This window comes from Acomys russatus, chromosome 25 (genome assembly GCF_903995435.1).
Source record: "Acomys russatus chromosome 25, mAcoRus1.1, whole genome shotgun sequence".
Taxonomy (NCBI): domain Eukaryota; kingdom Metazoa; phylum Chordata; class Mammalia; order Rodentia; family Muridae; genus Acomys; species Acomys russatus.
In genome coordinates this window covers 32,329,509-32,353,409 of record NC_067161.1, presented here as the reverse complement: position 1 = coordinate 32,353,409, position 23,901 = coordinate 32,329,509, and the positions used below count along the sequence as shown (strand labels likewise).

Here is a 23,901-nt window from a genome sequence, read left to right as displayed (position 1 = left end):
TCAAACCCATCAGAAACTTAGGAAGGAATATATATTACCTGGATTTGTAGGAAGTGCAGGCAAGCAGCTTCCAAAGGTATAGAAATGACAGATATTTTTCTGCCTGGACAGTATCCCCAAATTCTTCTATAATGTTGGAGTATCATCTTTAGCTTGCTGGATCAGAATATTTGACAGACTTCTCTGTGAAACAGGAATTAAAAAGGACTTGCTTACCTTGTCCTTGCAAAGCTTGACAGTCTACTCTCCTGCATCTGGTTTGTCCAGTTTTGGACAGTATTCTGTCTGTAATTGACACATGAGTATTTTTTTCCTCCAGTGGCTCTTTTCCCACATATGAAGCCTTTGAGACTCTTTGAAGTAGCATGGGGGTGCTGCCAGGAGCAGACCTGTCTCATTGTCAAAAAAGCCTTAAGTTAGTAAAATCTTTTAGTGTCATATTTTGAGGGTTTCTGAGGATTTTGAAGACCATTTATATATCTATCTTATCTGAATTGCTTCGAGTTATTTTTTATCTGTCAATCTAGGAAACATAATTTCATAATTAACTAACTAGTATCTAACATGACCATGAGTTTGATTATCTGACTGCTAATATGCATTTTGTAATTATTCTAAACAGTTAGTAATGGCAGCTTTCAAAAGGACTAGAATTTAACATGGCAGTTTTAAGAATTACATAGGAAAAACCCTTAGCATGTTGTAACCAACTATAATCTTAAATCTGCATTAATATACAAATAGCTATACCAATGTAATATTTTTGGCTCATTAATGTTCTTTGGTTTAAAAGTAGATTCAATAATCTACCCTTTTACTTATCCTTCCTATAGCCAACCCCTTTATAAAACACTAACAAACATTTACCACCTATAGAATGACCAAAAAAAAAAATCCACCCTCTCCTGAGAATGGGGCATAGCTTTCTTAAATTGCTTCCTGCTGGCTTGGGACATAGCTTTTCTTTTGGGGGTGCCAAGAAAATTGGGATATTGTCCAGTTTTAAGAAAGCTAGCTGTGGGGGCTGGAGAGATGGCTCAGACATTAAGAGCACTGCCTGCTCTTCCAAAGGTCCTCAGTTCAAATCTCAGCAACCACATGGTGGCTCACAACCATCTATAATGGGATCGGTGCCATCTTCTGGCAGGCAGGTGTACATGCAGGCAAAACATGGTATATGAAAGAAAGAAAGAAAGAAAGAAAGAAAGAAAGAAAGAAAGAAAGAAAGAAAGAAAGAAAGAAAGAAAGAGCCGGGCGTGGGCGTGGTGGCGCACGCCTTTAATCCCAGCACTCGGGAGGCAGAGGCAGGCGGATTGCTGTGAGTTCGAGACCAGCCTGGTCTACAAAGTGAGTCCAGGATGGCCAAGGCTACACAGAGAAACCGTGTCTCGAAAAACCAAAAAAAAAGAAAAAGAAAAGAAAGAAAGAAAGCTGTAACGTTTGCTGTCCAGTCTCTGAATGCTGAGAAAGTTGAGACAAGGCTTAACTGAAGTCCTGACTGGAACAATCTGAGATGCTGGATGATCTAAATAGCCGTTTTGAAATTGTCCTGAATACAGAGTTTTGAGGAACAGCTATTGAGGCCGTCTGTGATGTTGGATCACCAGGGCTACTTCAGAAGGAATTCAGAAGCACTGTGTTGCTGTGTCTTCCATCTTTTCAGCATAGAAAATAATCTTCCTTGATCTCAAAACCTCTCCCTAAGGACTTGACTTCTTTAGACTCAGCTTCCTTTTAGACCTTAGCAGTTCAGATGCTTGAGGCTTTTCAGCTGTCTGGCTCCTGCTTCCAGGGAGAGGCTTTTTTCTGCCTCCCTCATTACATCCTGACCCCTCCCCTACTTTAGTAAGTTGTTTGGTCCATAAGTGTTTGCTCCTCTGGCCTGTACCAGTCAGGCCAGCAAGAGCCCCTTCTCAAAGGGATTTAGCTTCCTGCCTTGGCTAGGACCTTCTGGCTTTTGAGACCCTTGCTGTGTTAAAGAGCCACTTCTCCCTCCACCCTCCAAAGGCTTCCTAAAAGAACTGCTTTTGCTTTGTCTCTCTGGGGTTTGTTTCAGTTTTATTTTTCTGCAGCCAGCTGAAGACCTTGCTACTCTTCGAGGTGGGGGTAGGGGAGGGGATGGGGTTGTCTAATCATATCGGGAAAAGATCTTCACCAACCCTACATTTGACAAAGGCCTAATATCCAAAATATATGAAGAATTCAAAAAATTAAACACCAACAAACAAAATGATCCAATTAAAAATGAGCTACAGAGCTAAATAGAGAATTCTCGAATGGCTCAGAAGTGCTTATAGAAATGCTCAAGGTCCTTAGTCATCAGGGAAATGCAAATCAAAACGACTCTGAGATTCCATCTTACACCCATCAGAATGGCTAAGGTAAAAAACTCAAGTGACAGCACATGCTGGCTAGGATGTGGAGAAATAGGAACACTCCTTCATTGCTAGGGGCAGTGCAAACTTATACAACCCCTTGGGAAATCAATCTGGTGCTTTCTCAGAAAACTGGGAATAAGTCTATCTCACTCAAAAGACGCTCCACCATACAACAAGGACATTTGCTCAGTTATGTCTGTAGCAGCCTTATTTGTAATAGCCAGAATCTGGAAACAACCTATATGACCCTCAACCAAAGAATGGATAAAGAAACTATGATACATATACACAATGGAATACTAGTCAGCTATTACAAATAAGGAAATCATGAAATTTGCTGGCAAATTGATGGAACTAGAAAAGATCATCCTGACTGAGGTAACCCACACCCAGAAAAACACACATGGTATGCACTTACTTACAAGCAGATATTAGCCATTTAGTACAGGATAGCCATACTACAATTCACAGACCCAAAGAAGGTAAGTAACAAGAAGGACCCAAGGGAGCATACTTAAATCTCACAGAATGAGCAGTAGAAGCAGTTGAAGAGAGGAAACAGGGTAGGAGAGCTAGTGTAGAAAGTCATGAGGGTGGAGATCAGACGTGGGGAGAGGGGTCTGTAGAACAAAGGGCTTGTACAGAGAAAAGAAAGCATGGGCTGGAACATCTCTGAGACCTAGGACAGGGTAGGCTCCTGGGAGGATATGGGGATGACTCTAAGACTCCTAGTAGCAGGGGTCAGGGAGACCGAAGAGGACACCTCTAACTAGAAAGAACTCCTAGTGGAGAGAGGGGAATGCCAACCGACCCACAAAAACTTCAACCCAAAATTTACCCTGCCTCTAAGATGGGCAGGGACGTGATAGAGCAGTGATTGAGGGAATGTCCAACCAATGCCTGGTCCCACCTAAGACCCTCCCCATGGGAGAAAGCCAACCTGTAACACTATTAGTGATACTCTGCTATGCTTGCAGATGGAAGCCTGGAATAGCTGTCCTCTGAGAGGGTCCACCCAGCAGCCACACATTGAGGGGAGCACTCAGGGAGTCTTGTGAAAGAGTAAGGGGAAAAATAAAGGGATGCAGAGCAGACAGGAGCTCCACAAGAAGACCAACAGAGCCAACTAACTTGGGCCCGGGCCGGGGTGGGGGGTGGGGGGTGGGATCATGAAGACTGATGCACCAACCAAGGACTATGCATGAACTCAACCTAAGCCCTTTACATATGTACCCAGTAGGGACCTTGGCCACCATGTGGGTTCCCTAGAAAACAAAGAAGGGTTTTCACCGACATGGACTCTGTTGCCTACTTTTCAATCACTTCTGCATGGCAGGGCAGCCTTGACAGGCCACAGGGGATGCAGATGCACTCATTCCTGATGGCACTTACTGTGCTGGTGTAGGTGGGAGATATGGGGTTCCTCTTATCTGAGGTGTAGGGGAGGGAAAAGGGGGGGGTAAGAAGGAGGGAGGGTGGACCAGGAGGACAGGAAGAAAGGCCTAAAATTGGAGTGTTAAAGGGAATAAATTAAAAAAAAAATAAATTTAAAAATATAAGAAAGTGCTTTAAGGTATGTGAAAAATGACAAATGTTTTATATTTCCTCTTCTGTGCTGTGATTACACTAAGATTTCAAAAGCTCAGAGTTTTATCATTGATCAATGGCATTCTGAGAAGCTGTAGAGTACTGATTGCTATTGTCTTTGGATTGTCTTCTAAGTATAGACTTAAAGGTGCTCTTCATCAGCCTAAAAATAACTCTGTCCAGTCCAGCCCTTTGGCCTGAGAAAAGAGTGGTCATGTTTCTTAACCCAGAGCTATAGCTTCGCTAGGACTCAAAGGCCTGAGTCTACTCCAGCTCTTTTCCAGATACCTGCTGGCTTTCTCTACAATGTGGATTTCAGTACAGATTAATGTGAATCTATCTAAAGTTTGTATCTGATTTTGTAAAATTAAAATTTATTCAAAGTCTATATAGGGAGGTTTAAGACTTGGATCCAAGCCGGGCCGTGGTGGCACACGCCTTTAATCCCAGCACTTGGGATGCAGAGGCAGGTGGATCGCTGTGAGTTTGAGAACAGCCTGGTCTACAAAGTGAGTCCAGGACAGCCAAAGCTACACAGAGAAACCCTGTCTTTAAAAACTAAAACTAAAAAAAAAAAAAAAAAAGACTTGGATCCAGCTCTCACAGGTCAAATGGACTCCAGAGAAGCACAGTCTAGGTTTCCCCACCTCCCACCTGTTTATTCCTGAGAGTGGGAGCCCTCTCCTGGTCTTGGAACTCCTCCCCTCTCCCAATTACTAGGACTATGGGCCCGAAAGTTCCAAATGTAAGTTATTCTTTAAGCTCTTAAATTTTAGATGAGGTCCCTAGTCTATATTTGTCTCAGCAGATTTCCACTTGGCTGACAGACACCATCCAAGAATCAATTACAGCCTACAAATAGCTGTGAGCCCTGGATTTGCTGAAAGCTGATGTGGACCAGTCCAGCTGATGTAATTGCTCCCTGTCTCTTCAGCTGGTCAGCTAACCAGATGCTTCTGAAATATGCCCCATTGCCTGAACCTTCTCTTGGTCTTTGAATAGCACTCCAGGCTTCCTGGATCCTGGCAACAACTCCCTGGTTTCAGCAAGAAGTAGTTTTAAAAAGAGCTGCAAAAAGTAATTACAAAAAGATTAGGTTGCCCCTTGTCCCCACTAGGCTGGAATGTTAGTTCAAAAGGAAACTCCCTGGCGTAGGGGACAAAATGGCTATGTATAGTGCCTGCTGGCATACCAGGAAATGGTATCTGTTAAAACCAAACAGTCCCAGAGCTATCAACAGGTAGACTCATTAGCTGAACTAGTTCTACAATATGGTAGGAGACTAGACCTGCTTCATGCAGAACAAGAAGTATTGTGTAGCTTTTAGAGAAAACTGTTGTTTCTATACAAACCACTCAGGACTCGTTGGAGATAATCGGGGGTACCTGGGATGAAATAAGGGTCTGGTCCCCATTCTTATGTTTAGGCTACTGTACATAAGAACTCTGATGTCAGCCATGGCAGGGCCTTTGATTCTTCTGTTTCTGCTAGCTACTGTTGGCTCTTGCATTTTTTTTTTTTTGAACAGCTTAACTATATTTTATTGATATCACATATCACACACATCACAAGCAGCCACTATTTTGCCATACTGTTCAAGAGGAAAAAGTCAGATAATTAAGTATTAATGCAAAGAGAAAATTCAGAAATGCTTTGGTTACATGAAAGTCACACACACACACACACACACACACACACACACACACACACACACAAGCATCCTACATTCTCTGTACAATTGACTGACTTCTAACTGATAATTTGAAATAAAACAAGGCTGAATTTATTCAAACATTTATTTCTCAGTGGGAAATGCTCTTTTCATCAGCGGTGGCTGCGTTTTCCCGACATCAAACATCATTGCGAAAGGTGGGCTGTTGAGACACCACCAGCCTATCTGATGATCATATTCTTTTGAGGCAGAGCAGCCCCCATGTATATCTTACAGTGCTCCAAAACCAGCTCCTCCCAACCAGGCCACAAAGTTAGCCTTATCATTTTTCTGCAAGCAATCTGTGGAGAAATCCTGGCAGCATATATGTGCCACCTATGACTGCCAAATTCTCTGCCAGTTGCTTCCTGGTGTCTACTGGGCACTGTAAAAGGAAATCCAATATTAAAAGGGCAATTGATTTCTCCTCATTATCTTGTTCAAAAAGAATTTCCACAACTGACTATTTGACTAATCCAAGCACATGTAAACATCTTCTCTTCATCCAATGGATAGTCAATACTTGGGGGTGGAGAAGGAACCTCATTATTCCCATTAATATTAAAATTTGCTGCCTGGGTTTGTAGGCCACCCTTCAGATCACTTACAAAGCATGTATGCATGCTCATATCTTCTAGGACACTTTCTGAAACTGAAGCCATCACTGAGGGAAGGCTCTGTCCTTTAGCAGCACCAGTGTCAACAGTACATTGTTCCAACATTGAGTTTCCAACTCCTTGTGAAGAGCTTTCCCTCCTAAGGGCAGTCTTCCCCAGCAATTCAGTATTGGGATGCCTTCATACATAGGCAACACCAGGCTTTCCCTATATCTGCAATCCAGGACCATGGCAGAATTGATGCCAAACATCAGGAGAGCCATCAGATGACTTAGAGCAAGTAAGACAGATGGAACCTCAAAGAATTTGAAAAGAACATGATTAAGTATCTCTCTACAGTGGGAAGGACATGATAACGACTCAATAACCACAGCCCGGTGGTGGCTGGGATTCACTACAGATGCCTGAAATACAGTATGTGGATGAATTCCTCTAGGTAGGAATATAAATTTTCTGTATTGTTATTATATTGAACAACTTTGTTAAGCTTAGACTTGCCAGCTCTTTTTAGCACACTAGAAATTATACATCATGGACCAGTTTCTCCTGCAAATCCATACCTCTCATACATAATCCCAGAATCCTTGCTGAGGTTGTTTGTTTGAGCCATTTCTTTCACGTGGGACTTCAGAGATCCTCCTCAGGGCACACATGGCTCTTTTGTATTCCGTGGTGATTCTCCTCCTCCCTCTACCTCCGTCCTGATTCCAGCTCCTGTATCTTTAATGCCTTAACTGGATGGTAATTCCTGTCTGGGTACCATTAACCTGGTGGTTATTAGATCTCAAAATAAACAGATACCCATCACAGAGTCAAAGATTTGACTCAAGATGTAACACAAGGGGGAATGTGAGAGCCAAAGTTATGCTTTAAAATTTAATTAATGTGCCTAAGAAATCCATTGGGGAAAATTGCCTCTAACCTGTAAGCCCTTTGCCCCTGAAATGCTGGAGGCTATTGCTTTAGTGAGAATTTTGGTTTCTTTCCAAAGCCAGTTATGGTATGTAAATATATTTTTGTTCAATCCCAAGTGTGGGGTATAGGGCTGCTTGAGTTGGTCTACAGGCAATAACTATGATTTTTCTCATGCTCTAGGAGGGGCCTGATTTTTACCAGCTGCAGAGAGGTTAATACTGGGGACTCTGGAGAGGCCATAAATAGGGCCTGTGGTGGCTACTGCTCCCTGTGCTGTTCCCACTGCTGGTTCCTGCTGCTATGTTTGCTAATGCTGGATTGTTGGTTTGCTGGTTTGGTGGATTGCTGTATAGTCTGCCGATGAAGACTGGACTTGCCCTTAGGTACCTGAAGCCCCTTAACAGGAGGAAGTAGTCTAAAGAGGTCTATGCCCCCTTTCCTCTCTAACCTTCTTTCTCTCCTGCCTGGTGTTGGGAGCCTGGAAGGGATATGGGTGAAGCAGGTGTTGGAAGGAGATACAAGAGCCTAATGAAGTAGCCCATAGAAGTGTCTGGATAATTGTTTATTGGCGATAACAAGCCACATATTTTTGCTCCCCTGAACAAAATTCAGTGTGGATTTCAGACAGTGGTCACGCTAATATATGTAGGCACAATGTTATCCTGTGCTGTGTGAATATTCAAATGTTGAGTCTGTGCAACCCCCCCCCCCCATATCTGGTTGCAATTCTTGTCATGAGAATCTCCTGTCTAAATTTGCTCCCCAATTGCTCCTTTATGTGTCAATAAAACAGCTTAACAGCCAATAACTGAGTAGGGGGGAGAAAAGGAACAGACTTCCTTCCAGCCAGGGTAGGAGAAGAGAGAGAGAGGAAGTGAGGATTCAACCATGGGCAGAGGTCCAGGAGACATGAGGAGAGAGCAGCTTGAAAGTAATGTATGAACAGAGCACCAGCAAATACATGAAGGAGAACAAAGGTACCAGCTCTGAAGGCCATGCATTCATGGGTGTAGGGCTGGTTTCTCCTCTGACACCAGCCAGCAGCTTCCTGTCCACACAGCAGTTATGGCCAAGAGAATTCCTGGAAAGTCCGGCACTCAAGACAAATCCCCTAGTCATCCGCTGGAGGAGGATGACTAGGCCAGAATGTAAGAGACCCTAAAAGAAATCGAACGGAAACTCTTCGTCGGTAACATCCAGAGTGGCCTTGGTTCCTCCTGCTGGACTGGGCCTGCAGGCCCTTCTGCTCTTCTTTCTGGCAGCCTGTCCCACACTGGGGACCTGGGCTGATGGGTAGCAGCCTTGAGAGAACGTGGGGCCTCCCGCCACTCCACAACAGTCTGAGCCCTGTAGTCCCCAAACAAGGGCCATATCAGCTATCTCTTCCGGGACAAGGGAATTCTTTCACTGCGCAAGGTTCAGACTGCCGCAACAGCCTGCTCTTTCTGCTCGGGGTGGGTTTCTGAGTCTTGAGAGGCAGATCCAGCTGTTCCACACTCCGTGCCTGCTCCCACGCCGGCTGCTCTGCCTGGGCCTCAGCACTGGGTCTTTTCTTCGAGGTCTTTTCATCTCCATTTGCTCCAGAGACCCTGTTCAGGAATTTCGTCTTTTGCTTCCTCTGCCACTGTGTTGTCTACGGGATGGGCTCTCGAGAGGATTCTTTTCTTTCTTTCTTTCTAAACATGTATTTATTTATTATGTATACAGTGTTCTGCCTGCAAGAGGGCACCAGATCTCATTGTAGATGGTTGTGAGCCATTATGTGGTTGCTGGGAATTGAACTCATGACCTTTGGAAGAGCAGGCAGCGCTCTTAACCTCTGAGCCATCTCTCCAGCCTGAGAGGATTCTTAATTACAAAAGAACAAAGAAAAACAAAAACCTTCTGTATGTCTCAGTTTCTCTTTCAAAGTTCAGATGAAGGGCAGATATTTAGCAAATGGTTTAAAGTTTTAAAAAGCCAGCCTGGTAGCCCCTATCTATATTTTTAATTATTTTTTCTGAGACAGAGTTTCTCTGTGTAATAACGTTGGCTGTACTGGAACTCTCTGTGTAGACCAGACAGTCCTAGAACTCAAAGAGATCTGCCTGCTTCAGCCTCTGAAAGTGTTTGGAATAAAGGCCTATGCCACCTCAACTGGATTAAAGAGGATCGTTAATTAACAAATTATTAGGAAAAAAATTACCTTCTGTATGCCCCAGGTTTTCTTTCAAGGTTCAGATGAAAGGAAGATATTTAGCAAATGTGTTAAAATTTTACTCAGCCATTCATGGAAGCCCTGATCTTTATTTTTTATTTATTTATTTATTTTTGTTTATTTTTTTTTTCAGACAAGGTTTCTCTGTGTAACAGCCCTAGCTGTTCTGGAACTCTCCTTGTAGACCAGCTGGCCTGGAACTCACAGAGATCTGCCTGCCTCCGTCTCCCTAGTGCTGGGATTAAAGTCTTGTGCCACCACACCTGGTTTAGAGAGGATTCTTATTGTTTTATTTTATTATCTTAGAGAGGATTCTTTTTTTTTTTTTTTTTTTTTTCTTTTGGGGTTTTCAAGGCAGGGTCTCTCTATGTAGCCTTCGCCATTCTGGACTCGCTTTGTAGACCAGGCTGGCCTCAAACTCATAGCGATCTGCCTGCCTCTGCCTCCTGAGTGCTAGGATTAAAGGCATGTGCCACTACCGCCCGGCTGAGAGGATTCTTAATTACAGTGTAATGGGGAAAAAACACTTTGATATGCCTCAGTTTCTCTTTCAAAATTAAGTTGAAAGGAAGATATTTAGAAAATCTGTTAAATCTTATATCAGCCAGCCGTGGTAGCCTCTATCTTAATGTTTAATTTTATTTATTTTTATTAATTTTTTTTTCAAGACAGGGTTTCTCTGTGTAATACCCTTGGACTTCCTGGAGCTCTCTTTGTAGACCAGGCTGTTTTTGAACACACAGATACCTGCCTGCCTCTGCCTGCTAGGATTCTTAACTATAATAACTGTGGGGGAAAAAGCTTCTGTGTGTCTTAGTTTCTCTTTCAATATTCAGACATGGGAACATAGTTAGCAACCATGTTAAATTTTTAATCAGCCATATTTGCTAGCCCTAAACTTCTGTTTTTGTCTTTTGTGTTTTGTTTTTTCCAGACAGAGTTTTTGTAGGCTCAATTTTCTTAACAACTGTATTTTATTATGAACTTATTAGACAAGCCTACCTCCCTTACAACCCGGCTAACCCAAACAATAGGAAAAGGAGATTAAAAAACACAAGAATGAAACCTTAAGGATATCAGTTCCGAGGAACGATTCTCCTGGCATAGTCAGCAGGACCTTAGCAAACCAGCAATCCCACTAAAGCTGCTGCTGGAACCTGGAACAGCAGCTGAAGCCCAGAGCCTCAGCCAGAGCCCAAAGCCTTGAAGCTTTCCCTGGAGCAGTTCTCTCTAGGAGCATCTCTGGAAGCATTGATAAACAGCCAAAACAATCCCAAGTCCTCTTTCTCTCTCCTCTTGTTTTGGGCTCAATATATATATATATCTCCTCTCAGAGTCTCTACTAGGATGTTTTCAGCTGGCAGCATCCAAGCTCCCCGACTAAGTGGTTTGACTTCTAAGGGGATAAACATCCTGCTTTCTCACTAGTCTGTTCCCCATCCCACACCTGGGATCAACACAAAGACATGTTTATCTCTCCTACAAGTTTCCATGTGCCTTGGACATTCTGGAGCTCTCTCTTAGTAGACCAGGCTGGCCTTGAACATGCAGAGATCTGCCTGCCAATGCCTCCTGAGTGCTGGAATTAAAGGCTTGTGCCACCAAGCCCGGCTAAGAGAGGAGTCCTAATTACAGAATAAATGGAGGAAGAAAAACCTTCTGAATGTCTCAGTTTCTCTTTCAAAATGCAGATGAAGAGAACATATTTAACAAATATGCTCAATTTAAAACAAGCCAACCATGGTAGCACCTACGTTTCTTTCTCTGTTTTCTTTGAAATTTTTTTTTCCCGACAGGATTTCTCTGTGTAATAGCCCTAGCTGTTCTGGAACTCTCCTTGTAGACCAGCTGACCTTGAACTCACAGAGATCTGCCTGCTTCTGTCTCCCTAGTGCTAGGATTAAAGGCTTGTGCCACCATGCCCGGCTAAGAGAAGATTCTTAATTACAGCCTAATTTGGGGGAGGGGAGCTTCAGTATGTCGCAGTTTCTCTTTCAAAGTTAAGTTGAAAGGAAGATATTTAGCAGCCATCCATGGTAGCCCCTATCTTTAATCCCAGCGCTGGAGCCAATAAGTGGACAGTGGCTTCTAAATCATGAGTTAGGAGGCTGAGGGCTCTGTAAAGAGACCCTGTCTCAATGAAGGAATCTGAACTAGTTTATATTATCATTTTGACATAGTTCCTTTGATCTATTCGATTGAAGCTGGGTCTCCCTAGGAAGCCTAAGCATTTTAGAAACTTGAGGCTCCCTCCTGCCTCAGCCTCCTGAGTTGGGAATGAAGACTCAGAGTTAACCTTTTCTGATCCACCCTATACATCCAGGTAGGGTGAGTCTGATTCAAGTGCCTTCTAGTGTTGGCTCTGATTTTTAACATTTAAACTTTATTATACAACCCAGCTAGCTTACACAAGAGGGAAAAAGGTTAAAGGGAAAAAAAGAGTGAACCTTCCGGTATCCGTTCCACGGGACGGGTCCCTAGGTGTCTCTGGCCGCGCTGGTCCTGCCTGTTAGCTGATCTGGTCTGGTCTGAACCTGGTGCTCCTCTCGACCTCTCCGCCTGTCTGTCTCCCACGTGCAAAAGGTGGTCTCCGCCTCCCATTGATGGTTGATTAGAAACACAATAGTCCAGGTGGAGTCCCTTGATCCCTTCCTGAATTCCAGGCCCAGGATGGCTCCACCCAGTCTATCTCAAGGTTAATTTCAGGGAGTATCCGTGGTGTGTCCAAGGGCAAAGCCCATCAAGACTGCTTTCACCTGTGACAAAGCTTACAATCCTTCCCACATTCTAGAGATTTATAATGAGCCAGATCTCCACCTGGTTCTCACACTTCCAGAAACCCAGGGAAGCCAAAACAGCTCTACCTCCATACTACAGACTCTATCTCCCACCAGGACACAGTGAAACCCAGTTCCAAGACTGTGGAGCAAACTGGGGCTTGGCAGGGACAATGCAGGTGACTTGGAGGGGTGGAGAGATCCACTCTTGTGTCTCCAGGAGGATGGCTGGTGTATCTGGTCTTGGGATTCCTCTCAGAAATTTCACAGCCCAAAAGAATTCTCTGGCATGTGTGTGTTTCTCCATAGGACTAGTTAATCACTTGGGTTCCATTCAGCAAGACTCAGGGAAGGTGTTGCATACTCTGCCCACAGTCAGGACAACTTGGCAAGACATGGTTAGCTACCTTGAACATGAACCCATGTCTGTAATCTGCAGAGGCACAGAAGTCAGTACCCTCACTGCTCTGGAGTCTCTGGGTTTTCCTCGGTTAAGGCCTCATCGCATTGAGCCAAGACTACCCCACACCCCACTGTACAGCAAAGAATGACCCCTGACCTTCTGACCTTGCCTCCACCTCTTAGGAAAGCACAAGGATGATAACTACCTGCCAAGCCCCCTTGCTATGTGATCCTGGACCTAGTCATTTGTTGGTAGATTTCTTCTGGTACCTTAACATGTTTGAAGCAAAACTGGAGTATAGGAGGAGATAGCTATGGATTTCTAGCACTAGGAAAACAGAAAGGAGTTTTGGGAAGAAAGTGAAATGAGGGAGTGGCTGAGGTCTTCTCAAAGGAGAGGTGCTTCTATTTTTTATGAGGCTTCATTTCCACAGGGGTTTCCTCCAGTGTTCACCAGAGGCCTTCCATGCTTACCTCAAGGTTTCCCCTTAGCTGAGAATGAGGAGTCCGTTTTTTCCAAACGCTACAGGAGGCTGGGTCCAGAATCCACTCTCAGCTGAGAGTCAGAGATTCCTGTTGCAGGAACATGGTTTTCATAATTCCTCTATTCATTGTTGAACAGAGGGAAGTAAGACAAGGTGGAAGTTTGAGAAACACCAAAAAAATCCGATGTGAGGTGGAGCGGGAAGCAGGCAGGACAAAGGCGTCCAGGTACTCAGAGGCAACTCTGAGCAAGAGACCAAAATCTTCTACCATGCTTCCTTTTCCTGACACGTAGGGGCTTATGCAAGATTCCAGATGTAGACAGCCGTGGCAAGGACAGACTTGCACTCAGTGGTCCCAGGTGTCCTTCTTGCCTGAGTCCCAAAGTCCCAGAGGCTGTGTATGCCATTGTGGGAGGGAGGTGGGTAGGATCTAGGTGGGAACCACATCCCACAGAGCACTTGTTCTGTGTGAGCCCTTTTATTCTGTGATATGTTCAATACAACTGAGGACACCCATAGGGGAGATAAACTTGTTTTTGTTTTGATCCCAAGTGTGGGCTGGGGAAGAGAGCAGGATGTTTACCACTTAGATGTGAGAAAGCAGCATGTTTACCACTTAGATGTGAGAAAGCAGCATGTTTACCACTTAGATGTGAGAAAGCAGCATGTTTACCACTTAGATGTGAGAGGGCAGGATGTTTACCACTTAGATGTGAAAGAACAGGATGTTTACCACTTAGAAGCCAAACCACTTCGTGGGGGAGCTTGGTTGTTGCCAGCTGAAAAACATCCTTGAACAGACTGAGAGGATATACATATATATATGGGCCTAAAACAGGAGGCTTTTGGCTTTTTGTTGGGACTTGGTTTTTAGCTGTTCATCCCTGCACTTCAAGACGCTTCTAAAGAGAACTGCTCCAGGGAAGGCTTCAAGGCTTTGGTCTTCCTGCAGGAGTGGGAAGTAGTTGAACAGGAAGTGGGCCACCCAGGCAAGAAGATTCACAAGAAGACCAAGGCTCTTTGCTCTTTTCCAGTGCTTCTACCAGCAGGGCCTAAAGAAGAGCTGGGAAAGGCGTTTCAAGCTTTTGGTGAGCCTGCAGGATCTGCACAGGACTCTCTATAATGAGCAACCAGGGATGGATGCCTTGTTTTCTCCTTATGTGGAGGCCCTATACTGACCCAACCCTGGGTTCTGGTCTCCAGGAAAGTTTTGGAGGACAAATGCAGGTGATTTGGAGGTGGCGGGTAGGGGCATCCACTGTTGCTTTTTGTATAGGATGGCTGGTGTATCTGCCTTTCAATTCCTACTCTCAGAAAGGTTATAGCCCAAAAGTGTGTCTAAGGCATGTGTCTCTCTTCCATATCAACATGAACTCATTTGGTGTCCATTCAGCATGGATCATGGCAGATGTGTGGACTGTGTCCACATCCATGACAACTTGACCATGGAACTATGTCTTAAGTCTGCTGAGGTACAGGAGTCCTACACCCTCCTTATTCTTGGTTCTCTGGTTTTTCCTTTCTGAAGGCATTACCTCATTGATCCAAGGCTATCTCATAACCTACTATACAGCCAAGAATGACCCTGAACTGTTGAAAATATGGAAAAATTGGTGCCTGTTCTACTCACCTGTCGGAACTCAAACAATTGCAGGGAGACCTGTTAGATCTGTTAAAAGCCTTAAGTATTATCACTCAACAGATACTCATGTACTCTAAGCCATGTGTGCTAGTTTTGGTACTTCCCAGCCATGTGCCTGTTCCTTGCCATATTGGTCTCAGCTTGCCTGCTTCATCTCCATCTGTCCTTATGGCCAAGCTTCATGGTGACGTCATCTCTCCTTCTCTTGTTCCTTCTTCCTCTCTCTTTCTCTCTCTGCCCCTCACTGCAATGGATAGTCCAACCTTCCTATCCCCTCCTCTGCCCAGTCATGGCTGTTTAGCTTTTTATTGACCAACCAGAGGTAATTAGGGAACATTCTTTACACAACATTGATGCAGTATTCTTAGAAAATCATAACATTGTCTATGTCCGGACTACGTGCAACCTGCCTCAGACTGCATCTTGATGCCCAGCCACAGAAATCAGCCTCTCAATACACAGTGTACAGGACTAAATCTCAACACTGACTCCTGAACCACACCTCTCAGGAACGAGCTGGAATGATGGTCACCTGCCAAGCACCCTCCTTATGTGCTCCTGGACACATAGCCATTTCTTCATGGAGTTCCTCTGGTCTCTTAACAGGTTTGAAGCGCAGCTGGAGTTTATGAGATTTGAAAGTGGATTTCTAGCACTAGGACACTAGAAAAAAGTGTGAGCAGAAAATGAGCCGGAGGGAGGGGCAGAGGTCCCCTCTAAGGAGAGGTGCTTCTGTTTTTTACCTTTCTTTTCAATAGAGGACTTCTCCAATAGTCACCAGCGGCCTTTCCTGCTTCCTCTTCAGGACTAAGGTTTCCCCTTAGGTGAGCATGAATCAGCATCTGTAGATCAGGAAGGAAAGATGCTTTGATGCAAGAGTCAGCTTCCAGAATCCACTCACAGCTGAGAGACGGAGATTTTCATTGCGTGAAAACAGTTTTAATATTTGCTTTATTTATTTTTGAACAGAGAGAAGCAAACCAACATGAAAGTTTGATTAACACTGAAGAATCCAATGTGGGATGGAGTGGGAAGCAGGCAGGACAAAGGCCCTCAGGTATTCAGGGACAACTTTGTGATAAAACCCAAAATCCTCTATCACATTTGCTTTTCCAGAGACATATGGTCTTATGCAAGACTCCATATGATGACAACTGTGTCACAGATAGAATGGAACTCAGTATTCCAGGTTCCTTGCTTTCTTGTCTAAGATTCAAACACTCAGAGGCCATCAGTGGCAACACAGAAGAGAAGTGGGTAGAGTCCATTCTGGGGAAAGGTCTCCAGGTAGCATATGTCCTGTAGAGCACTTTGTATTCTGAAAAAAATTTTTTTTTTTTTTTTTTTTTTTGCAACTGAAGATATGTACATTTACTTGCAAGCGCGTGTACTCCATGCTATTAAGTGCAGGGTAGACAGTAATCCTGGGTGGCCCAGTAAGTGTTCCTAATCTCCTGGGAATGAGGCCACTTCAGGTGCTGTCAGTGAGCAGGAAGGGTCCCTAAGGAAAGTTAAGGTGTATACATATGTGGCATCCAAGGCACTCATCACACCCTCCCTCCCTTGCAGATCCTTCCAGTAGGACATGGACTGACTCTGAAATCAGGGTCTTCCTGCAGGAGTGGGAAGTAGTGGAACAGGAATTGGGCCACCCAGGCAAGAAGATCCACAAGAAGACCAGGGCTCTTTGCCAGCGCCTCCACCAGCGGGGTCTGAAGAAGAGCTGGGGAAGCTGCTTCCACCTTCTGCTGAGCCTGCAGGATCTGCACAGGACGCTCTGTAATGAGAGATCGAGGATGGAACCCTTGTTTTCTCCCTATGCGGAGGCCCTCTACCGGATCCTGGGCTATGGTCTGCAGGAAAACCTTGTCCAAGGTTAGCCTCTTCTGCATTCCTTTCTTTTTCAAGCCCACCGGCTGGCCCGTCCTTCCTGAACATAGAGCAGAGCACATGGTATAGAAACTCCCCCTGGCCACAGGCCTCTATTGTTCATAGGAAGAATCAGAGTCTGACTTCTCTGTTGGTGTGAGTTCCTCTGTCTCCCCAAAGAGAATGGGAATTGGGCATATTCAGGGTGGACCCTGCCACACAGGATAGACCATTACTTAGCATGACTCAGGGAGAGTGAGGACGCATTGCTTATGGCAAACTCTCTGTTTCTTCTTCCTCTCAGGTCCTGTCTATGAAGGGCCTGGTAATCCCCAGCTTCTCATGTACCCTCAGGCTCCCAGATATCAGCCTGGGGACTATGGAGCCCCTGTTCCCTCTGTAAAGCTTCAATGGAACCCGGTGCCGATGATATCCCAGGGGTATTTCCTGTTTCCCAGCTGGGAGCCCTGGAACCCCGGCTATCCAATGTCAGCTCCACACCTACACCCCACCTTTGTCCTAGGCGACCCAAGCTTCCAGCAGCTGTGGTCAGCCGCTGAATAACACCCAGAAGCTCATGAGGACATGTGGCTTTTCTCTGTTTACTTTCTGGTAATGCCAGGATTGTGCAATACTGTGGCTCCATCCATTTTTCTCTACCTCAGAAGAGAAGAAAATGTGAAATGAGGGGCTGGAGAGATGGCTCAGTGGTTAAGAGCACTGTCTGCTCTTCCAGAGGTCCAGAGTTCAATTCCCAGCAACCACATGGTGGCTCACAACCATCTATAATGTGAACTAATGTACACTGTATATATAATAAATAAATACATTTAAAAAAAAGAAAATGTGAAATGAAATAAAGTTGCCCATAGTAACTCACCCCTGCCTTGTGTCTGTCACTTCAGTAAAGAGGGGCAGCCGAGTGTCATCTGCAAAGGTTCATTCCCTGGTGTCTTGGGACTTGCCCTCTCCAGTCTGTCTCTATCCGACTCCTGGCATGGAGTTTCCTCTCACACCAGGGCAACCTCTGCTTCCATAGACAGCTGCTCCTGCCATTTTATCCTCCACTGCTCTTGTTAGAGACACTTCTTCCACTTTTCACAGCCTCAAGTTGTCCAAAGGTAACGGAAGCTGGGATAAGGTAGATAGGGTGTAGCTCGGCACTATAGGAAGTGCAAACACAGTGCAGTACACTACACTACACTAAAATACACTACACTACACTAAAATACACTACACTACACTACAAAACAATGCAGCACAATACACTACAATACAGTAGAGTACAATACAATACAACACAAAATAATCCGGAGAATTAATCTCATATCGGGAACAGGTTTTCTAGGACAGGAAGAACTGTAAGTAGAGTGGCGCTTTGAGACTGTGTCCCTCGTCTCACCTGCTTGGTCATCTGGGCTGCAGCAGGATGCGGTTTGTGCTGGTTTGGGAGCTGTGGTCTTGTTGGGGGAAGTAGGTCGCTAAAGTTAAGATTTGAAGGTTCCAAGACTCCTGCCATGTCCTACGTCTCTGATGCTTGCCTTTGGTTCGTGGCTTGAGTTCTCCGTCTGCTGTTTTACCCAGCCTGCCCTGGGTGACATTTGCTTCCAGTTCCCTCCTCATTATATCTGGAGAACTAGAAGTTTTTATTCAAAATAGGGGCATCCTCTTATTTCTCTAGAGAACCTTGCTAAATACAACATAGGCCTAGCTGTACTGTTCAGCCATCTAAGATTACCAAGGCCTGCTGGGAAGCCCTCACATTCTGGAGAAAGAAAGAAAGAAAGAAAGAAAGAAAGAAAGAAAGAAAGAAAGAAAGACTCTCCACCAGATCACTGCCATCATGGACAAGAGCCGCATGCAGCCCATAAAGCAGGCTAGGGTAACCAAAGTGCTGGGCAGGACCGGTTCGCAGGGACAGTGCACGCAGGTGCGTGTGGAATTTATGGATGACACCGGCCGCTCTATCATCCGAAACGCCAAAGGCCCCGTTCGAGAGGGTGATGTGCTCACCCTATTGGAATTAGAAAGAGAGGCTCGGAGGTTGCGCTGACCCTGCTGCTGGGTCCTGGATATCCACCACTTAACCCATGGAATGACCTACAACTGTTAAATAAAGCATTTGTAGTTTAAAAAAAGAAAAAGAAAAAAAGAAAGAAAGAAAGAAAGAAAAAGAAAATAAAAGTATAGAAAGAAAATAAATCCCCAAACCCTCAAACCTAAAAATACAACCTAACAAATTCCAATCCAACACAACCCAAACTTAACAAAGACAAAAACTTGAGGGCATCATGGGACATTGGTGGGCTAGGCAGCATATCCTGGTATGGTGGTGTTCACATGGTAGCTCCTTAGTGTGTCCTGGCACAGCCCCTAGGCCAATAGGTGGACAGCAATTCCAGACCACTGAGGGCACACCACTAGTTCAAGGACCTCCTTCACTATGAGGTAGAGCAGGCTAGCCTAGGATCCCTGCAACCCTGTCTCCAAAGTGCACACCCACTCTGCCCAGTTGACTCTCTTTTGTCCTGGACCTTAAAATCCCTTTTACAATCTCTTAATAAACTCTGTCCTTGCTGCTCTAAAGGGTCCAGCTTATTTTCTTCTCCATTGTATTGTATAATATGAATGTGGGACTTCTGGCTGCATTCCCAGAAACTGAGGGATCATGGGAGGAGAGGACAAAGTTGCTGCTCTTCACTGCCTACAGAGTGGGTTGCAGGGTAGCCCAGGATCTGGGAGGATAGTATCTCAGTAAACTTAAACTAAGAAAACCCAAGAATAAACAGAATTTTTTTTTTTTTGTCAACTGTTGAACATAAAGTCATGGATCTCTGTTCAAGGCAGTGATCCATACTGTCCCTCGGGTTCTGATGTGTTAGAGTGAAGGCAGGTTCAAACACCTTCCATCAGACCTGCCTGAAGAAGCAGCTGAGTGCTCTTGTAGAAGGGGAAGGGCTGAGGACACAGGTATTGGGGAAGCAAACAGTGCTGAAATGAATTGTTTGTTTTGTTTGATTCAAGACAGATTATCCTCTGTAGTCTATGATTTTTTTTATATGAAACTGAGTCTCTCCTGTTACAGATCCCAGGCTGTGCAGGACTTTCTCTGTAGACCAAGCTGGCTGCTAAGTCCTCCTGCCTGTGACACCTGAGTGCTGAGATTAAAGGCCTGTGCCACCACTCCCAGATTAGAGAGGATTCTTAATTATAGAGTAAGAGAAAAAAAAACTTTCTGTGTGTCTCAGTGTCTCTTTCTAAGTTCAGATGAAGAGAAGATATTTAGCAAATATATTGATTTTTAAATCAGCCATCCATGGTAATCTCTCTCTCTCTCTCTCTCTCTCTCTCTCTCTCTCTCTCTCTTCTTTCTGTCTGTCTGTCTGTCTTTCTTTTCTTTGGATTTTTTTTTTGAGATAAGGTTTCTCTGTGTAATAGCCCTGGATGTACTGGAACTCTCCTAGTAGACCAGGCTGGCCTAGAACTCACAGAGATCAGCCTGCCTCAGTCTCCCTATTGCTGGGATTAAGGGTGTGTGCCACCCTGCCCATTTTAGAGAAGATTCTTAATTACAGAATAACCAGGAAAAAAAACCTTCTGTATGTCTCAGTTTCTCTTTCAAAATTCAGATGATGGGTAGATTTTTACCAAATATGTTAAAATTTAAATAAGCTTGGTAGCCCATATCTTTTCTCTTTTTTCCTAGTTCCATCTATTTGCCTGTAAATTTCATGATTTCCTTGTTTTTAATAGCTGAGTAGTATTCCATTAGGCAAATGGAATAAACACTTTCTTTGTCCATTATTCAGCAAGGAATGTCTGGGTTGTTTTTAGTTCCTGACTATTAGGAATAAAACTGCTATGAACATAGATGAACAAATGTCCTTTTTGTATGGTGGAGCATCTTTTGGGTATATGCTCAGGAGTGGTATAGCTGGGTCTTGAGATAGAGCTATTCTCAACATTTTGAGAATTCACCAGATTGATTTCCAAAGTGGTTGTACAAGTTGGCGATCCCACCCACAATGGAGGAATGTTTCCTTTTCTCGAATGGTCCCACCCGTGACTGAGAAGGCTCTTCCCACATCCATTAACAATAATCAAAATAATCCTCCTCCAAATTTCAAGTTTCCTTGTTTGTAATAGCTGAGTAGTATTCCATAGTTTGTTTATCCATTCTTCGACTGAGGGACGTCTAGGTTGTTTCCAGATTCTGGCTTTTATGAATAAAGCTGCTATGAACATAGTTGAGCAGGTGTCCTTGTTGTGTGGTGGGGCATCTTTCAGGTATATTCCAAGGAGTGGAATAGCTGGGTCTTGAGGTAGCCCTATGCCCAGTTTTCTGAGATGGCATCAGATTGGTTTCCAAAGTGGTTGTACAAGTTTGCACTCCCATCAGCAATGAAGGAGTGTTCCCCTTTCTCCATATCCTCATCAAAATGTGCTGTCACTTGAGTTTTTGATCTTAGCCATTCTGACAGGTGTAAGATGGAATCTCAGAGTCATTTTGATTTGCATTTCTCTGATGACTAAGGACATTGAGCATTCTGTTTAGCTTTGAACCCCATTTCTCTATTGGGTTATTTGGTTTATTGGTGTTTAATTTCTTGAGTTCTTTATATATTTTGGATATTAGCCCTTTATCAGATGTAGGGGTGGTGAAGATCTTTTCTCAGTCTGTAGGCTGTCGCTTTGTTCTGGTGACAGTGTCCCTTGCCTTATAGATGCTTTTCAGTTTCATGAGGTCCCATTTATTTACAGGCTGATCATCCTGAGTGAGTTAACCCAGACCCAGAAAGACACAAATGGTATATACTCACTTATAATTGGATACTAGCCCAATATGGATGTCCTCTGACAGTCTTCACTCAGCAGGGGATTGGGACAGATACTGGGACTCGCTATTGGAACTCCAGGTGAGAGTGGTATGGAAGAATGGGGAGATAGAATGACCTAGAAGGCCCAGGAACCCTACAAGAAGACCATCAAGGCTGGCCAATCTGGACCCAGGGAGGCCTGTGCAAACTGCTGTACCAACCAAGGACAATGCGTGCAGTAAACCTAGACCCCCTATTCAGATCTAACCAATGAACAGCGCATTCTCCACAGTTGGATGGAGAGTGGGGATGACCTCTAACATAAACCCTGGTCCTCCCTATTCGACCACATCTCCTTGATGGGAAGGCCTGGTGATACTCAAAAGAAGGAGAAGCAGGCTACCCAGATGAGACCTGATAGGCTGTGACCATATAGTGGGGGAGGAGGTCCCCTTCTGTAACAGCTCTAGGGGAGGGGAATAGGGTGAAAGAGGGAGGGAGGGGAAAATGGGAAGACACAAGTGAGGGGATAACAATCGGGATGCAATCTGAATAAATTATTTAAAAAATAAAAAAAAGACAAGAAAAAAATAATCCTACATAGGCGTGCCCAGAAGCCCTTCTCCCCAGTGACTGTAGATTTGAACTGCTGAACCTTCTGCTGCCTTCTCCAAAGGGCTGGGATCACACACCACCACGCCCCGTGTATGTGGTACTGGGGACTGACGTCAGGGTCTCATGTCTGCTATGTAAGCACTCTATTAACTGAGCTACATCTCCAGTCCCTCAAATCATTCTTTGAAAGTATATTTATCTTGGGGGAAATCTCTCTGCATGTAGCCCAGGCTGTCCTGGAACTCACTGTGTACCACAGGCTGACCTTAAACTCAAGTGAACCTCTTGATTGTGCCCTCACAGTACTGAAATTGGATGCCCCTCACACCACATCCTCCTCAGAGCCTCTTTGTGGCGTTCATCGTTCTAACTGGTTCCTCCTGCGTGCTTTGTTCAGAGCGTGCCCCTGGCCTGCCGCTCTTCCTAAGCACTTCCTTTCCATCTCCCTATAGTTGGTGTCTTCCCGGGTCTCAGAAGAGTTTGTGTGTAAACATACAAATCGTCAAACCACCTCAGGGTCTCTTGTTTTTTGCAGGAATATACTTTCTTATTTGCTGTCACTTTTTAAAAAATCGGGCCTGTCTGGAGAAACAATGAAAAAAAATTTTAAATTAGACTATATAAAAGTTACTATTTTTATAGCCATTCTTCCCACTTTCTCACTTCTTTCTTCCCTCTCTCTCTCCCTTCCTGCATCTCTCCCTGAGCCTCAACCTTTCTTCCTTCTTCCTCTCCTTCCTTTTCCTAGTATTCCTCCTCAAGCCCTATCTCCACCTTCTTCTCTTTCCTTTCTTCCTTGACATAATTTCCCAAGTGCTGATAAATTCTGGGGTGTGAATTAGGCTGGGGTTCAGAGGGCACCATCTCCCCTCATTTGTTGAGACACACTTCCGAACTGAATGGTAGTTAAAACTTTTAATGTCATGCCATCCAGAGATGAGAACCCTGAGCCTGCAGCAGCTCCCACCAAATTCCGGCTCGTCTTTGTCAGTTTCAGAGTCACAGAGCTATGACATGATGTGCCCATGTCCTCCTGACAGGTGGTGACAGGTGATGTGCCCATGCCCTCCTGACAGGTGATGATAGGTGATGTGCACATGTCCTCCTGACAGGTGATGACAGGTGATGTGCCCATGTCCTCCTGACAGGTGATGACAGGTGATGTGCACATGTCCTCTTGACAGGTGATGACAGGTGATGTGCCCATGCCCTCCTGACAGGTGATGATAGGTGATGTGCACATGTCCTCCTGACAGGTGATGACAGGTGATGTGCCCATGTCCTCCTGACAGGTGATGACAGGTGATGTGCCCATGTCCTCCTGACAGGTGATGACAGGTGATGTGCCCATGTCCTCCTGACAGGTGATGACAGGTGATGTGCACATGTCCTCCTGACAGGTGATGACAGGTGATGTGCCCATGTCCTCCTGACAGGTGATGACAGGTGATGTGCCCATGTCCTCCTGACAGGTGATGTGCCCATGTCCCCCTGACAGGTGATGACAGGTGATGTGCCCATGTCCTCCTGACAGGTGATGACAGGTGATGTGCATATGTCCTCCTGACAGGTGATGACAGGTGATGTGCCCATGTCCTCCTGACAGGTAGTGACAGGTGATGTGCCCATGTTCTCCTGACAGATGATGTGCATATGTCCTCCTGACAGGTGATGACAGGTAATGTGCACATGTCCTCCTGACAGGTGGTGACAGGTGATGTGCATATGTCCTCCTGACAGGTGATGACAGGTGATGTGCTCATGTCCTCCTGACAGGATATGTGCCCATGTCCTCCTAACAGGTGATGTGCCCATGTCCTCCTGACAGGTGATGACAGGTGATGTGCCCATGTCCTCCTGACAGGTGGTGACAGGTGATGTGCCCATGT

The 23,901-nt window shown here is 44.9% G+C and overlaps 2 protein-coding genes, 1 long non-coding RNA gene and 2 pseudogenes across 3 annotated transcripts; 3 read left to right on the top strand and 2 right to left on the bottom strand.

The window, feature by feature from the left end:
- Positions 1 to 5,760: 5,760 nt before the first annotated feature.
- LOC127207898 (actin-related protein 10-like) lies at positions 5,761 to 6,864 on the bottom strand (annotated as a pseudogene).
- Positions 6,865 to 8,366: 1,502 nt separating this feature from the next.
- Positions 8,367 to 12,275, bottom strand: LOC127207897 (UPF0488 protein C8orf33 homolog; annotated as a pseudogene).
- Positions 12,276 to 12,355: 80 nt separating this feature from the next.
- On the top strand, positions 12,356 to 17,144 carry Msantd5 (Myb/SANT DNA binding domain containing 5). The gene is made up of 6 exons (XM_051167267.1): positions 12,356 to 12,361; positions 14,022 to 14,157; positions 14,598 to 14,701; positions 15,681 to 15,768; positions 16,281 to 16,586; positions 16,885 to 17,144. The coding sequence occupies exons 1-6, from the start codon at positions 12,356 to 12,358 to the stop codon at positions 17,142 to 17,144; spliced, it is 900 nt and encodes a 299-aa protein (XP_051023224.1).
- Positions 17,145 to 18,423: 1,279 nt separating this feature from the next.
- LOC127208574 (40S ribosomal protein S28-like) lies at positions 18,424 to 18,694 on the top strand. The gene has a single exon (XM_051168080.1). The coding sequence runs from the start codon at positions 18,424 to 18,426 to the stop codon at positions 18,631 to 18,633; it is 210 nt and encodes a 69-aa protein (XP_051024037.1). The 3' UTR covers positions 18,634 to 18,694.
- A 4,270-nt stretch (positions 18,695 to 22,964) lies between these two features.
- On the top strand, positions 22,965 to 23,472 carry LOC127208369 (uncharacterized). The gene is made up of 3 exons (XR_007833093.1): positions 22,965 to 23,052; positions 23,305 to 23,386; positions 23,423 to 23,472. It is a non-coding gene; the product is annotated as an uncharacterized LOC127208369 (long non-coding RNA).
- Positions 23,473 to 23,901: the final 429 nt, after the last annotated feature.

Coding starts and splice junctions, on each gene's coding strand:
- Msantd5 (XM_051167267.1), top strand. Junction 15,769..16,280: donor GGCAGGACAAAGGCCCTCAG/GTATTCAGGGAC, acceptor CCTCCCTTGCAG/ATCCTTCCAGTAGGACATGG. Junction 16,587..16,884: donor GCAGGAAAACCTTGTCCAAG/GTTAGCCTCTTC, acceptor TCTTCCTCTCAG/GTCCTGTCTATGAAGGGCCT.
- LOC127208574 (XM_051168080.1), top strand. CDS start 18,424: ATGGACAAGAGCCGCATGCAGCCCATAAAGCAGGCTAGGGTAACCAAA.